General features: G+C 48.3%; 1 protein-coding gene across 9 annotated transcripts in view; it reads right to left on the reverse strand.

The window, feature by feature from the left end:
- FSTL5 (follistatin like 5) overlaps window positions 1–12,015 on the reverse strand; it is a 564,833-nt gene that overhangs the window by 152,823 nt on the left and 399,995 nt on the right. For all 9 annotated transcript variants that reach the window (XM_073341501.2, XM_073341502.1, XM_073341509.1 and 6 more), the window contains one exon: window positions 11,804–11,970. In XM_073341501.2, the coding sequence (XP_073197602.1) occupies window positions 11,804–11,970 (167 nt within the window). The remainder of the gene's footprint in view (window positions 1–11,803; window positions 11,971–12,015) is intronic.

Here is a 12,015-nt window from a genome sequence, read left to right on the forward strand (position 1 = left end):
TATTCTTCTCATTTTTTAATCAAAACGCCATGTGGTAAGTCAAATGCCTTAGAGAAGTCTAAGTATTATTACATCAACATTATTACCGTTAGCTACCAAACTTGTAAACTCAACAAAGATATCAGTTTACTTTGACAATTTCCATCAACTCCTGTTGATTTGAGTAAATACATAACCCTATTTTAATTCTTTATTAATCAAGCCATTCCATTATCTTTAATAATTATGCAGGTCATCCCGTTTACCCTTTTTAAAAATTGGCACAGCATTATCTTTCTTCCAGTCTTCTGGAACTTCCCCTGAAAGTCAACATTAACAGTCCAGTGAGCTCTTCAGACCACTCTTTAAAAACTCTTGGCTGTAACTTATCTGAACCTGCTGATTAACAAATGTCTGCCTTTAGTAGCTTCTGTTTAACATCCTCCAGACAGACTAGTGCAATGAAAAGAGTTACCATCACCATATGATGAGACTATATCATCTATTTTAACCCCAAATACAGAACAGAAATATTACTGTACACCTTTGCCTCTTCTGCATTGTTATTGATAATTTTACCATTTCCATCTGGTGATGAGTCAATATCATTGTCAGGATTCATTTTGTTCCTAATATATTTTGAAAAAAACCTCTGTATTTTCCTTAACTCTTCTGGTCTCTTAGCCCATTTAAATGTCTGGTACCGGAGAGTTGGGAGAGATGAGTTAGAAAGCACCTTTCTGAGGTGTTAAATTAATGAAGTTGAGGCTTGCCACTTAAATCGATCCCTGTTTGTCTTCATACTTCTGTGTGTCTTGATCAGTTTGGCCCTCTGAGCTTGATTTTGTTCCCATTGAAATGAATAGTATAATTCCCATTGATATCAACAAGCACAGGTTCAGGCACATGCTGCTTCTGCAACAATCCTGTGGCACAAAGAAAGTGGAAAGTTCATTCCCCAGCAGGGAATTCTTCCACTAGGGCAGAATTCCCAGATGATATATAGCTGACATAACTAGCTGGCCACCAGCATATTGAATGTGGCCAGAGCTCAGATTATAGTTGGCATAAGATTCCGGGAGACTGTTCCCTCTTAGCTTAAGTCAGAGCACCTAGAGCTCTGACATATGCCAGGTCCAAACAACCCAAATAATTGGTGAACTGTAACTGGCACCCCAATGCATCTCCTTACCCTTTCTCTCCTGTGCTGAGCAGATCTCTGAGCAGGAGAGTACCTAGACCCATAGCGCCTACTCTATAGTACTGAACAACATAATGAAAAATATTAAAAAACAATAAAAATATAAATGTACAAAGTCCTCTTAATGTTCAAACAGATGAAAGCAAATGAGATGGTGCATATAAAAAGAGCATGATCCTACAAGTCTTACTCCTTGAATGCCAGTGGATCATGTGAATAATGTCACTAATTCTTTAAATACAGCTCATTGTGAATAAGGGTCCAAAAAAGAGATGGAAAAAGTGACTGTGGAAAAGGGCTAGTAAATATAGGGATAACACTGGTCAAAACAAAATACTTTTTCCATAAAAACATAAATAAATAAAAAATACAAACTATCTTTTATGAGTAGTAAGATAGTAAAAAAACTGAAAGGTGTTTGTATTATTAAATAATAGGCAGTTGTATCAGTGAGAATTTAAAACAAATGTAATTGTTTTGATGTTTAATTCTAAAGATTTAACAGAGCCAGCAGTATTGGTATTTGATCCAATAAGGAAAGAGAAAAAAGTAAATAATAATACTCAAGACTTGGAAGACATTATCTCTTAATACTTAAGAGATAACATATGATAAAAATAAAAATGTGCCAACTTTGATGAATTAGTATTAGTCAAATGCGACTACCTCAGAAAATATAAACAATAAAAAGTATAGGAGCTAGGTAAGAGATAAGTTTGAGTGTCTCAATAAAAATAACATATGAGGAAAAGTGACAACTAGTTTGTTAAAATGACCTTCACATGGTCTGTTGGGAACTCATACTAAAGAGTGTGCACCAAGTGGAATTTTGGCAACTAATTTCATTGCTGGTTGACTGACCGTTATTTACCCAGTGAAATTTTAAAGAATTTATTTTAAAACTAGCTAGTCAGAAGCCAATTTACCTAACAATACTGTATTTTTATCTAGTTAGACTGAAATTCTAATCTGAATACAGAACAAACACAGAATACAAAATTCTGTTGGGAACAAAGGATAACCATATCTATGAATATTGCCGTCAGCTACAAATATCTAAAACAGCCTCCCCTTATAATACATACAATACGATAAAACAAGAGCCTGATCACTTCATCCTGCGGGAGAGGTCCACGGACAAGGAGTACTCCATAAGGTCCTCCTAAGAGCTTTTTCCAAGCCATGCAGAGGAGTAAGGGCAGGTTTCTCCCTTGCAGTTCTAACAGGGGGGCTCTACTCCCACAATCCATGTATCGTAAGATATCTAAAGAAGGCCATCTCTGTGGAAGCCCTGTACTTCTTCAGTGGTGGTTATCTCACCTGCTTCCCCCTTTAGGCTTCCTTCACAGAGGATGTGCTTGGAACCTTTAGTGAAACAGAATTCTACATTGTGGAAAGGAGCATTATCTCTGGGATATTAACTTCTCATGGATTCACTGATGGACCTTGGGGAAAGAAAATGGGGAGAGGGCAAGAAGGAACATGCCTTTGCAAATGCAGGTAGAGTAAGTGTAAGTGTATCTCTCAAGCAGCTGATACTTCCCTGTGTAAGAAAATGTTGGAACCCATACACAGTTCTTTCCCTCACAGTACAGGACACAGCAGGATGATTACACCTCAGATGTGTATTTGATATGCTGCTGTCTTTACTAGTGAAAGCTAAATCGCAGAACATCTATAAAGTTGTTGAGAAAAGAGAAATTGTTTTTTCCTTCCAAATTAGACCACCAAATTCACATTTCCTAAAAGGAACACAACATTTCTCCTCCCATCCAGGTACTTCAGAAATAGCTGGGATGCCTTTAGTTTACTTAAAACCTAGATGCTAAACTAAGAACATTTAAAGAACAACCAATTTAGTTATGTCAGCAAAACAAACTTTTGTAGTGGATTAGTTATCTGACTAGTTGTAGTATAAATATAATACTATTTAAAGAGTGGCCAGACGTGCTGTAATGAAAGAAAAGTTCTATTGCTAGTAGAGAGTGGGTAAAGATATGAGAGGGGTGGAGAGCAGTAGAAGGAAACAGTATGTTTGCTATATTTTATGTCCTCAGAGTTTAAACAAAACACCAATGGATACCTGATCAAAGTAGTTATTCAATACCCAGGTTAAATCTTCAGAATTGGGTGTAAAGAGGTCCTGACCTATTTCTGACTCCATTTTTCCATTTATGTATTATGACACAAAAGTGGAGTTTATAGTGGGTGATTTAGGAATATGGACTGAAATCCTGACCCCATTGAAGTCAATGGCAAAACTCCCAGAATGCTGTGTGAAAAGCTGTATGTAGGGGAAGGCTGTCATTTCTACATCTGGAGTGTTTTCATGTGTGTTTGCCATGATGTACAAATTCTCTTCATGCTTGCAGCTGTACTGCTTAGGCCGATGCAGGATCACTCTCTCACACATGTAATGGTGTAACGTTGACGGAACCTGCTTGTCGGGGGGTGGGATCTAACCTGGAGCTTAGTGCATGAGCCTCTACCGAATGAGCTAAAAAACAACTGGCTCTTAACTAAGGCTGTAGAACAGACTCATTTAACTCTCTCTAAGTGGTAGCATGTATTTTTCAATCAGTACAAATTGTATCGTTGGTAGTTTATTATTCCAACAACAGTGATCTACCTGTGTTTGTAATTCTGTGCCATGGCTAAATCATACTGCAAGCTTTATGGGACAGGAATTTTCCTATTTGCCTATAAAGTGCTATGTACACTCATAGTGCTCTATGAATAGGCTTGGCAGAGTTTGATTATTTTAATATAATTTTGAGGGATAGCATCAATGTTTATTTTTAATCATTTATTCAATTTTTATCTATATACATTTTTACAGTTGTTCAAAATTATCGGTGTTAAGCTTCCCCCCCTTCAGTTTCTACTGATTTAAGTTTTCACACTTGTGGGAAATTATGGGGGGCAGAGAATAGGGCTAGAGAATAATTATTTAATGACAGTAGATGTTGAGATTCAAAAGTTAAAGCCTTATAACTGTTAACACAAATGATCAACATCATTGTCAAAAAGAAAATACCCTTAAATCAAAGTCCAATAGGTTCTCAAGCAGGATTTTTCTTACTTTGCCTATCTGTAAATTTTAATTATTATTGAGGTAAATATTATTTTTTGGTTTGTGTTTGTACACTGATATCAAAATGTATTGACATTTACTGATAAAAATGAAATCCTTCCAAACCCATCTAAGAATAACATTAATATGGAGATTTTCTTGAAACAAAAGATGTAAAACCTCACAGTTCTAAGTTTTTATATTGGGTAACTTAAAATGGCCAGACCAACACTATTACTTTAGCTGAAAGTTTGTATGTCAAGTTTCATCTGGAGGTGTTTGTTTTTGTATGTAGCAAAATTGCAATTCTAAAGAAAGTTATTTATAATTAAAATGCTACCAAAATTTTTGTGATATTCATGATCACATTAAGATATACCATATACACTATCAGATTCTTAATAAAGCCTCCTATTCACAGTAAGTCCCTTATTTTGAAAAACAGTTTCCCTTTTTAAAGAAAAAAGTCAGCAGTTACTCTTCTTATTATGATCTGTTTGTACCATGATTCATTTTCATGGACAAGATCTTGATGTTATTATATGCAGTATGACACTAACTATATTTTAATATGTGATCTTGTCTCAATATTCTTATATTGCTATATTCATTCTCTGAAATGGTCATCGGATACATCTTGGTTTCTCTGTGTGTGACTTTTACTATTGAATCCTACATTACAGTAGGAGTTTTATCATTGACTTAAATGGGAGGACAAGTAGACATTACAGTCACTATTGATCATCATAAAAGGTATAACAAATTCAGTTACTGGTGAACAAGTGACTGTGGATAAACTGGTGAACACTGGCACTAAAAGACCAATAATTAAAGTAAAACTATAATATGTGCCAGATATTAAAGTACTTCACTTAAAAGATATTTTTGGTTGCTTCATTTTATGGACAAGTATTGTATAAAAACCTAAATCTTGTATAGCTCTACGTTTGTCAGCAGAGATGTGCTAAACCCATAGTTCACCAAGGTAAGTAGACAGATACTCCGTCTCAAATTGCATATTCTTTACAAACTTGATTATCCAAATGTTGCTGAGGTCATATTATAACAATGCACAATGTGACAGGTTTAGTAGGTCCTCCGAGCCCCTAGGGGGCGATGGAGAGCTATGGTCCCACTGGCAGGCCTCAGTCACATCTTTCGGGCGCTGGGGAATTAGCGGGGAAGGTGTGCCGGCCGGAGTCTGCAGCGCGCCCCTCAGGCAGGGGAGCGCCGGCACGAGTCTGCAGCGCGCCCCTCAGGCAGGGGAGCGCCGGTATGGGTTTGTAGCACACAGTTCTGCTACCCAAGGCAGGCTGGCCGGGGTAGGAGAACGCAGGTCCACCCAACTCCACTGCGTTCCAGCCCAGGGCCTGGTCAGTGGCGGGAGGCGAAGGTCCCGCCGCTGGGCCATGTGCTCCCGCTGACCAAACACACCCACCCCACGGTGCAGTTCTGCCCCTGGGCTACTTCCTGCCCGGTCTCTCAAGCGGGTCTCTCCGGTCCCTCCAGCTCGTCCGGGTATTCCGCTGCTGGCAGCTCCAGCTCCCCCTCTGTGTCGGACTCACGCTGGCCCGGGCTACAGCCGGGCCCCTCCAGGTAGTCAGCGGCTGGCAGTCCTGGTTGCCACAGGCCTTCCTCCTGGTCGCCACAGGCCTTCCTCCTGGTCAGGTTCCTCCTTGCCCAGGGCCTCCCCTGGGTCAGCAGCAGGATCACGAGGGAGCAGCCAACAGCCTGTGTCTGCCTCCCTCCCTGGTGCTCTCCTCACTGGGCAAAGGGCCCCTCCCTTTGTACTTCCTGTCCCACCCCTCCCCTTCCGGGGATTGGCGTAAGCTTGGCTGGCCCCGCCCACTCAGGCTGAGAGGGTGGCTCTTTACCCTCTGGTTTGGAGGGGAGCCACCCTGGCTCCCTACATACCCACCCCTCAAATCCAGCTCCTGATCTTCAAAGCTGGCATCCTCCCCCTCTCTGAGGCGGGATAGGAAATCCGCATTGGCGTTGTCTCGTCCCGCACGATGGTGGATCGTGAAGGCATAGGGCTGCAGAGCAAGATACCACCGCATCAGCCTGGCATAGTTGTCCTTCATCTTATTAAGCCACTTCAGGGGTGCGTGGTCCATAACCAGTATAAAGGGGGCTCCGAGGATGTAGTAGCGGAGAGCATCAACTGCCCACTTAACTGCTAGGGCCTCTTTCTCCACGATGGAGTAGTTCCGTTCTCTGGGGAACAGCTTCCGACTGAGGTAAACAATCGGGTGTTCCTCCCCATCCACCTCCTGTGAGAGGACCGCCCCAAGCCCTACATCTGAGGCATCAGTCTGAACAATAAAGTCACGATGAAAGTCAGGGCTGAAGAGTATTGGATCGCTACACAGCTGTTCTTTGATAGTTCGAAAGGCCGTCTCGCACTCGTTGGACCAATGCACCCAGCGGGGACTGTCCTTGGTCAAGAGCTCTGTTAGCGGGGCCGTAATGCTTGCGAAGTAGGGTACAAACTGCCGGTAATAACCAGCTAAGCCCAAGAATTGACGCACCTGCCTCTTCGTGGTCAGCACCGGACATTCCTGCAGTGCTTGGACTTTCCCGATGAGGGGGCGGACCTGTCCCTGGCCCAAGGTGTACCCCAGGTAAGTGGTTTCCTCCCGCCCGATTTGGCACTTTTTTGGATTGGCCGTAAGCCCAGCTGCCCGGAGGTCCCGGAGGACTGCCGCTACTTGGTTAAGATGTTCCTCCCAGTTATTGCCGTAGATGACCACATTGTCCAGGCAGGCCGCAGCGTACTTTGTGTGTGGTTGAACACCTAATCCACCAAACGCTGGAAGGTTGCCAGGGCCCCATGTAGGCCGAAAGGCATCCGGGTGAAATGGTATATCCCTGTAGGGGTGGCAAACGCGATCTTCTCCTTGGACCTGGGATCCAAGAGGATCTGCCAGTACCCTTTGGTGAGATCTAAAGTGGTGATATAACAGGCCTCCCTGAGCCGGTCGAGGAGCTCATTGACGTGGGGCATCAGATAGGCGTCAAATTTTGAGATGGCGTTTACCCTCCGGAAGTCAATGCAAAACTGCCGGCTCCCATCTGGCTTTGGTACGAGGATGACGGGGCTCCGCCACTTGCTCTGGGAGCGCTCAATAACACCCAGATCCAACATTGCCTGGACTTCCTCCTCTATGGCCTCCCGCATTCGCCTAGGCAATGGCCGGGTTGTCTCTCGGACCACCACCCCGGGTTCCATCTGGATCACATGGTAGGTTAGCGTAGTGCGCCCAGGTTTCATGGTGAACGTCTTGGGGAATGCCCTTACTAAGCAGAGTGCCTGTTCTTGCTGCTCGACTGCGAGTGTCTCTGCTAGCTGGGGCTCACCATTATCCGATTCCTCGGGCGGTTGGGGCCCCAGTTCCGGTTCAGGGGGATATGGGGCAACTAGGAGCCCTTCTCGGTCCTGCCAGGGTTTTAAGAGGTTTACATGATAAATCTGTTTTTCCTTACAGCGACCAGGTTGCCGAATCTCATAGGTGACTGGTCCTACCTGGTGGAGGACCTCATACGGACCCTGCCAGCGGGCAAAAAGCTTTGATTCCTCCGAGGGGAGCAGGAGGAGTACTCGGTCCCCTGGCCCAAATGATCGAGCCTGGGCGCCCCGACTGTAGTGCTGCTCCTGGGCTCTTTGGGCTGTGTTTAAGTTATCCCTCGCGAGCTCGCCCACCTACGCCAGCTGCCCCTGCAGTTGTAAGACGTATTGCAAGAGACCCTTGCGGACGGGTCGTGTTCCCAATTGTTGTGTTCCCCTTGCGGATGTGTTGCGGATGGGTTGTGTTCCCAAGTCTCCCTCAAGAGGTCCACCCTTGCGAAGATCTTCACGAGCTCCGCAGTGATAGTGCGGGCGGTGATACTTCTTAAGAGGGCAGCCTCGGGGAAGTGGGTGGCGTAGTCCATCAGGACAAGGATGTATTGATGGCCCGCCTTACTTTTTGGAAAAGGCCCGACCAGGTCCATTGCTACCCGCTCAAATGGTACACCTATAACTGGTAACGGGACCAGGGAGGCCTTCCGTACCCCTGCCGGGGCTACATGTTGGCAGTCCAGGCACGACGCACAGTAATCCTTCACCTCACACTGGATGCTGGGCCAGAAGAACCTAGCCAGGAGCCTGGCCACAGTTTATTCCTGCCCTTAATGGCCGGCAGCCGGGATGTCATGTGCAAGCTTCAGGACAGCCCGACGATGAATGCGGGGGACCACGAGTTGGGTCTGGACCTCTTGGGTCTGGGGGTCTCGGTCAAGGTGGTAGAGCCGCTCGTGGTTGAGTTCAAACCTGGGCCATTGGGTGGTGCACCGCGCCTCCACGACCTCACCATCCACCCGGGCCAGCTGCTCATAGGCAAACCGGAGCATAGGGTCCTCCCTTTGATCCCGGCTAAAGTCCACCAGGTCAGGAGGGGGACCAGCCTTTTCCAGGCCATCCTGCCCGGGGGTGAGACCTGGGTCAGCTCCAGGGTCGGAGCTCAAGTCAGGTCCTGTCTTCTCAGGCGGGGCTCCCTCGAACGCCTCTTTGGTGGGTAGGGATTGGAGCACCTCGATGAAGTCTGGCCAGTCACGGCCCAGGATCACTGGATAGGTGAGGGATGATGCCACCACCACATTCATTAACTGAGTTGCTCCATTCATGATGGGGACCCAAACCGTGGGGTACAATTTTACGTCTCCGTGGATGCACTGAATCCGTACTTCCCCAATGGTCTGCTTGGTGTCCGAGAAGAGCGCCTGGTGAGGGTCTGCCCACAGCCCAAATCAACTAGACCCACCACGGGGACCCCGGCGACCTCCATGGGAGCTGTCAGTTTGACCACAGAGGGCAGACGGGCCCGTCGCTCCCCTGCGCACACAAGGCCAAAGTTGCAGTCCATTGCAGGACAGCCCCGTTGCAGATGACCATACTCGCCACATCGGAAACAAGGTCCTACCTCTGGGTGCGTTGGCCGCATGGTGGCACCAGTGGGGTTGCAGAGTGGGCTGGGGCCCAGTGGTTGGGTTAAGCATCCAGGGCCAGAGAGTGGTGTGGACTTGGGGCGTTGGGAAAACTCGGTCCTGCCGCCATCTGGTCGTCAGGTACGCTGGGGTGCGTTGGTTTGGGAGGTGGGCCCCCTCCGTACAAGTTTCTGTGCATTGGGTCCAGGGTTTGGGGGGCGGGCGGGCGGCCGGTCCTATCGGGGCCTCTGCCTCGAGAAAGTCCTCCATAAGCGCGACGGCCGTGCTCAGACTTTGTGGCCGGTGCCGCAACACCCAACCCCTCCCCTGGGGTGGGAGAATGTGCACTGTTCAGTCACCTCAGCTGCGGTTCAACGCTCGGATTGGAGCCATCGGGTACCTGCTTCCTTCAGTTCCTGGGCCAAGGCCCGGGGTCTGGCGCCCGGTGGGTAGACCTTTTCCTGAAACCGTCACTGAAAAGTCTCCAGGGTAATGTCGAAGGCATCCAAGATAGCTGTTTTCACTCGAGCATAAATGCGGGCCTCATCATCTGGGAGCCCACGGTAAGCCTTCTGGGACAGCCCCATCAGATATGGGGCGAGGAGCGTCGCCCATTGGTCAGACGCCCAACCAGCCAATGAGGCAACCCGCTCGAAGGTCACTAGATAGGCCTCCGGGTCATCCTCAGGCCCCATCTTGGCCAGACGGATCGGTGGGGCAGGCAGGGGCGGGGTGGCTGCCCGGTCCGGTTGAGTACCCCATGGCCTGGCCACAGGGTTGCAAGCTGCTGGAAGCATTGGGTTTGTTGTTCATGGTGCTGGGCCCCCAGGGTTTGAAGCAACTGCTGCTGGTGGACGCCCAGCTGCTGTACGAGTTGGTGCTGCTGCTGTTGTTGGCTCTCAGCCAGGAACTTAAGAAGCCTTTCCATCTCCATCTTTCCAGTAGGGGAGCTTCAGAGGCCCCCTCGCACTAACCCCTTTCTGCAGGGATAGGGAGTCGAGTGCCCACATTCTCCACCACTTGTGACAGGGTTCAGTCGGTCCTCTGAGCCCCTAGGGGGCGATGGAGAGCTATGGTCCCACTCGCAGGCCTCAGTCATACCTTTCGGGTGCTGGGGAATTAGCGGGGAAGGTGTGCCGGCCAGAGTCTGCAGCGCGCCCCTCAGGCAGGGGAGCGCCGGCCAGAGTCTGCAGCGCGCCCCTCAGGCAGGGGAGCGCCGGCACGCGTCTGCAGCGCGCCCCTCAGGCAGGCGAGCGCCGGCACGCGTCTGCAGCGCGCCCCTCAGGCAGGCGAGCGCCGGCACGCGTCTGCAGCGCGCCCCTCAGGCAGGCGAGCGCCGGCACGCGTCTGCAGCGCGCCCCTCAGGCAGGCGAGCGCCGGCACGCGTCTGCAGCGCGCCCCTCAGGCAGGCGAGCGCCGGCACGCGTCTGCAGCGCGCCCCTCAGGCAGGCGAGCGCCGGTATGGGTTTGTAGCACACAGTTCTGCTACCCAAGGCAGGCTGGCCGGGGTAGGAGAACGCAGGCCCACCCAACTCCACTGCGTTCCAGCCCAGGGCCTGGTCAGTGGCGGGAGGCGAAGGTCCCGCCGCTGGGCCATGTGCTCCCGCTGACCAAACACACCCACCCCACGGTGCAGTTCTGCCCCTGGGCTACTTCCTACCCGATCTCTCAAGCGGGTCTCTCCAGTCCCTCCAGCTCGTCCGGGTATTCCGCTGCTGGCAGCTCCAGCTCCCCCTCTGTGTCGGACTCACGCTGGCCCGGGCTACAGCCGGGCCCCTCCAGGTCCTCCGGGAAGTCAGCAGCTGGCAGTCCTGGTTGCCACAGACCTTCCTCCTGGTCGCCACAGGCCTTCCTCCTGGTCAGGTTCCTCCTTGCCCAGGGCCTCCCCTGGGTCAGCTGCAGGATCGCGAGGGAGCAGCCAGCAGCCTGTGTCTGCCTCCCTCCCTGGTGCTCTCCTCACTGGGCAAAGGGCCCCGCCCTTTGTACTTCCTGTCCCACCCCTCCCCTTCTGGGGATTGGCATAAACTTGGCCTGGCCCCGCCCACTCAGGCTGAGAGGGTGGCTCTTTACCCTCTGGTTCGGAGGGGAGCCACCCTGGCTCCCTACAACAATGATTACAAACCAATAGATAAGTAAAGATCTGAAAGGTTTCAGAGTAACAGCCGTGTTAGTCTGTATTTGCAAAAAGAAAAGCAGTACATCCTATGAAGTGAGCTGTAGCTCACGAAAGCTTATGCTCAAATAAATTGGTTAGTCTCTAAGGTGCCACAAGTACTCCTTTTCTTTTTTAAAGACCTGAAAACAATTCATTTTCATTTGGTTTAGGCTGTAAAGAAACATTCAAAATTTAATATATCCAAGCTCAGCATGACACAAAATAAGGCAAAGATACATCAATAAAAACAAGGATATTAACTCTTTCACTTCCTCTTTTTTCTATATTACTCACAAACATCTGGTTACAACATTTGTGAGCAATATCCCATCAGAGGCAATTATCACCTGCTCAGATAACACTGCTAATTTTTATGGCTAACATTTTATAATGAGGACATTAAATCATTTTAGAGCGTTTCATTACTTACATTGATGTCTTCCAAATCTAAGTTATTTAGAATGACATTGTTCCTTTTCCAGATGATAGGAGGTCTCAGGGCTCCCTGAATGGCACAACTTAGGACAGCACTTTGTCCTACTGTTGCTGTAGTGACACTTATTTTCTGATCATCTGGCAGACTCAGCTGAACAATCTCTGTAAAAGATATATTGTTTGTAAGGTTAATTAGCATGCAGTTTC

This window comes from Lepidochelys kempii, chromosome 4, assembly GCF_965140285.1.
Source record: "Lepidochelys kempii isolate rLepKem1 chromosome 4, rLepKem1.hap1, whole genome shotgun sequence".
Taxonomy (NCBI): Eukaryota; Metazoa; Chordata; order Testudines; family Cheloniidae; genus Lepidochelys; species Lepidochelys kempii.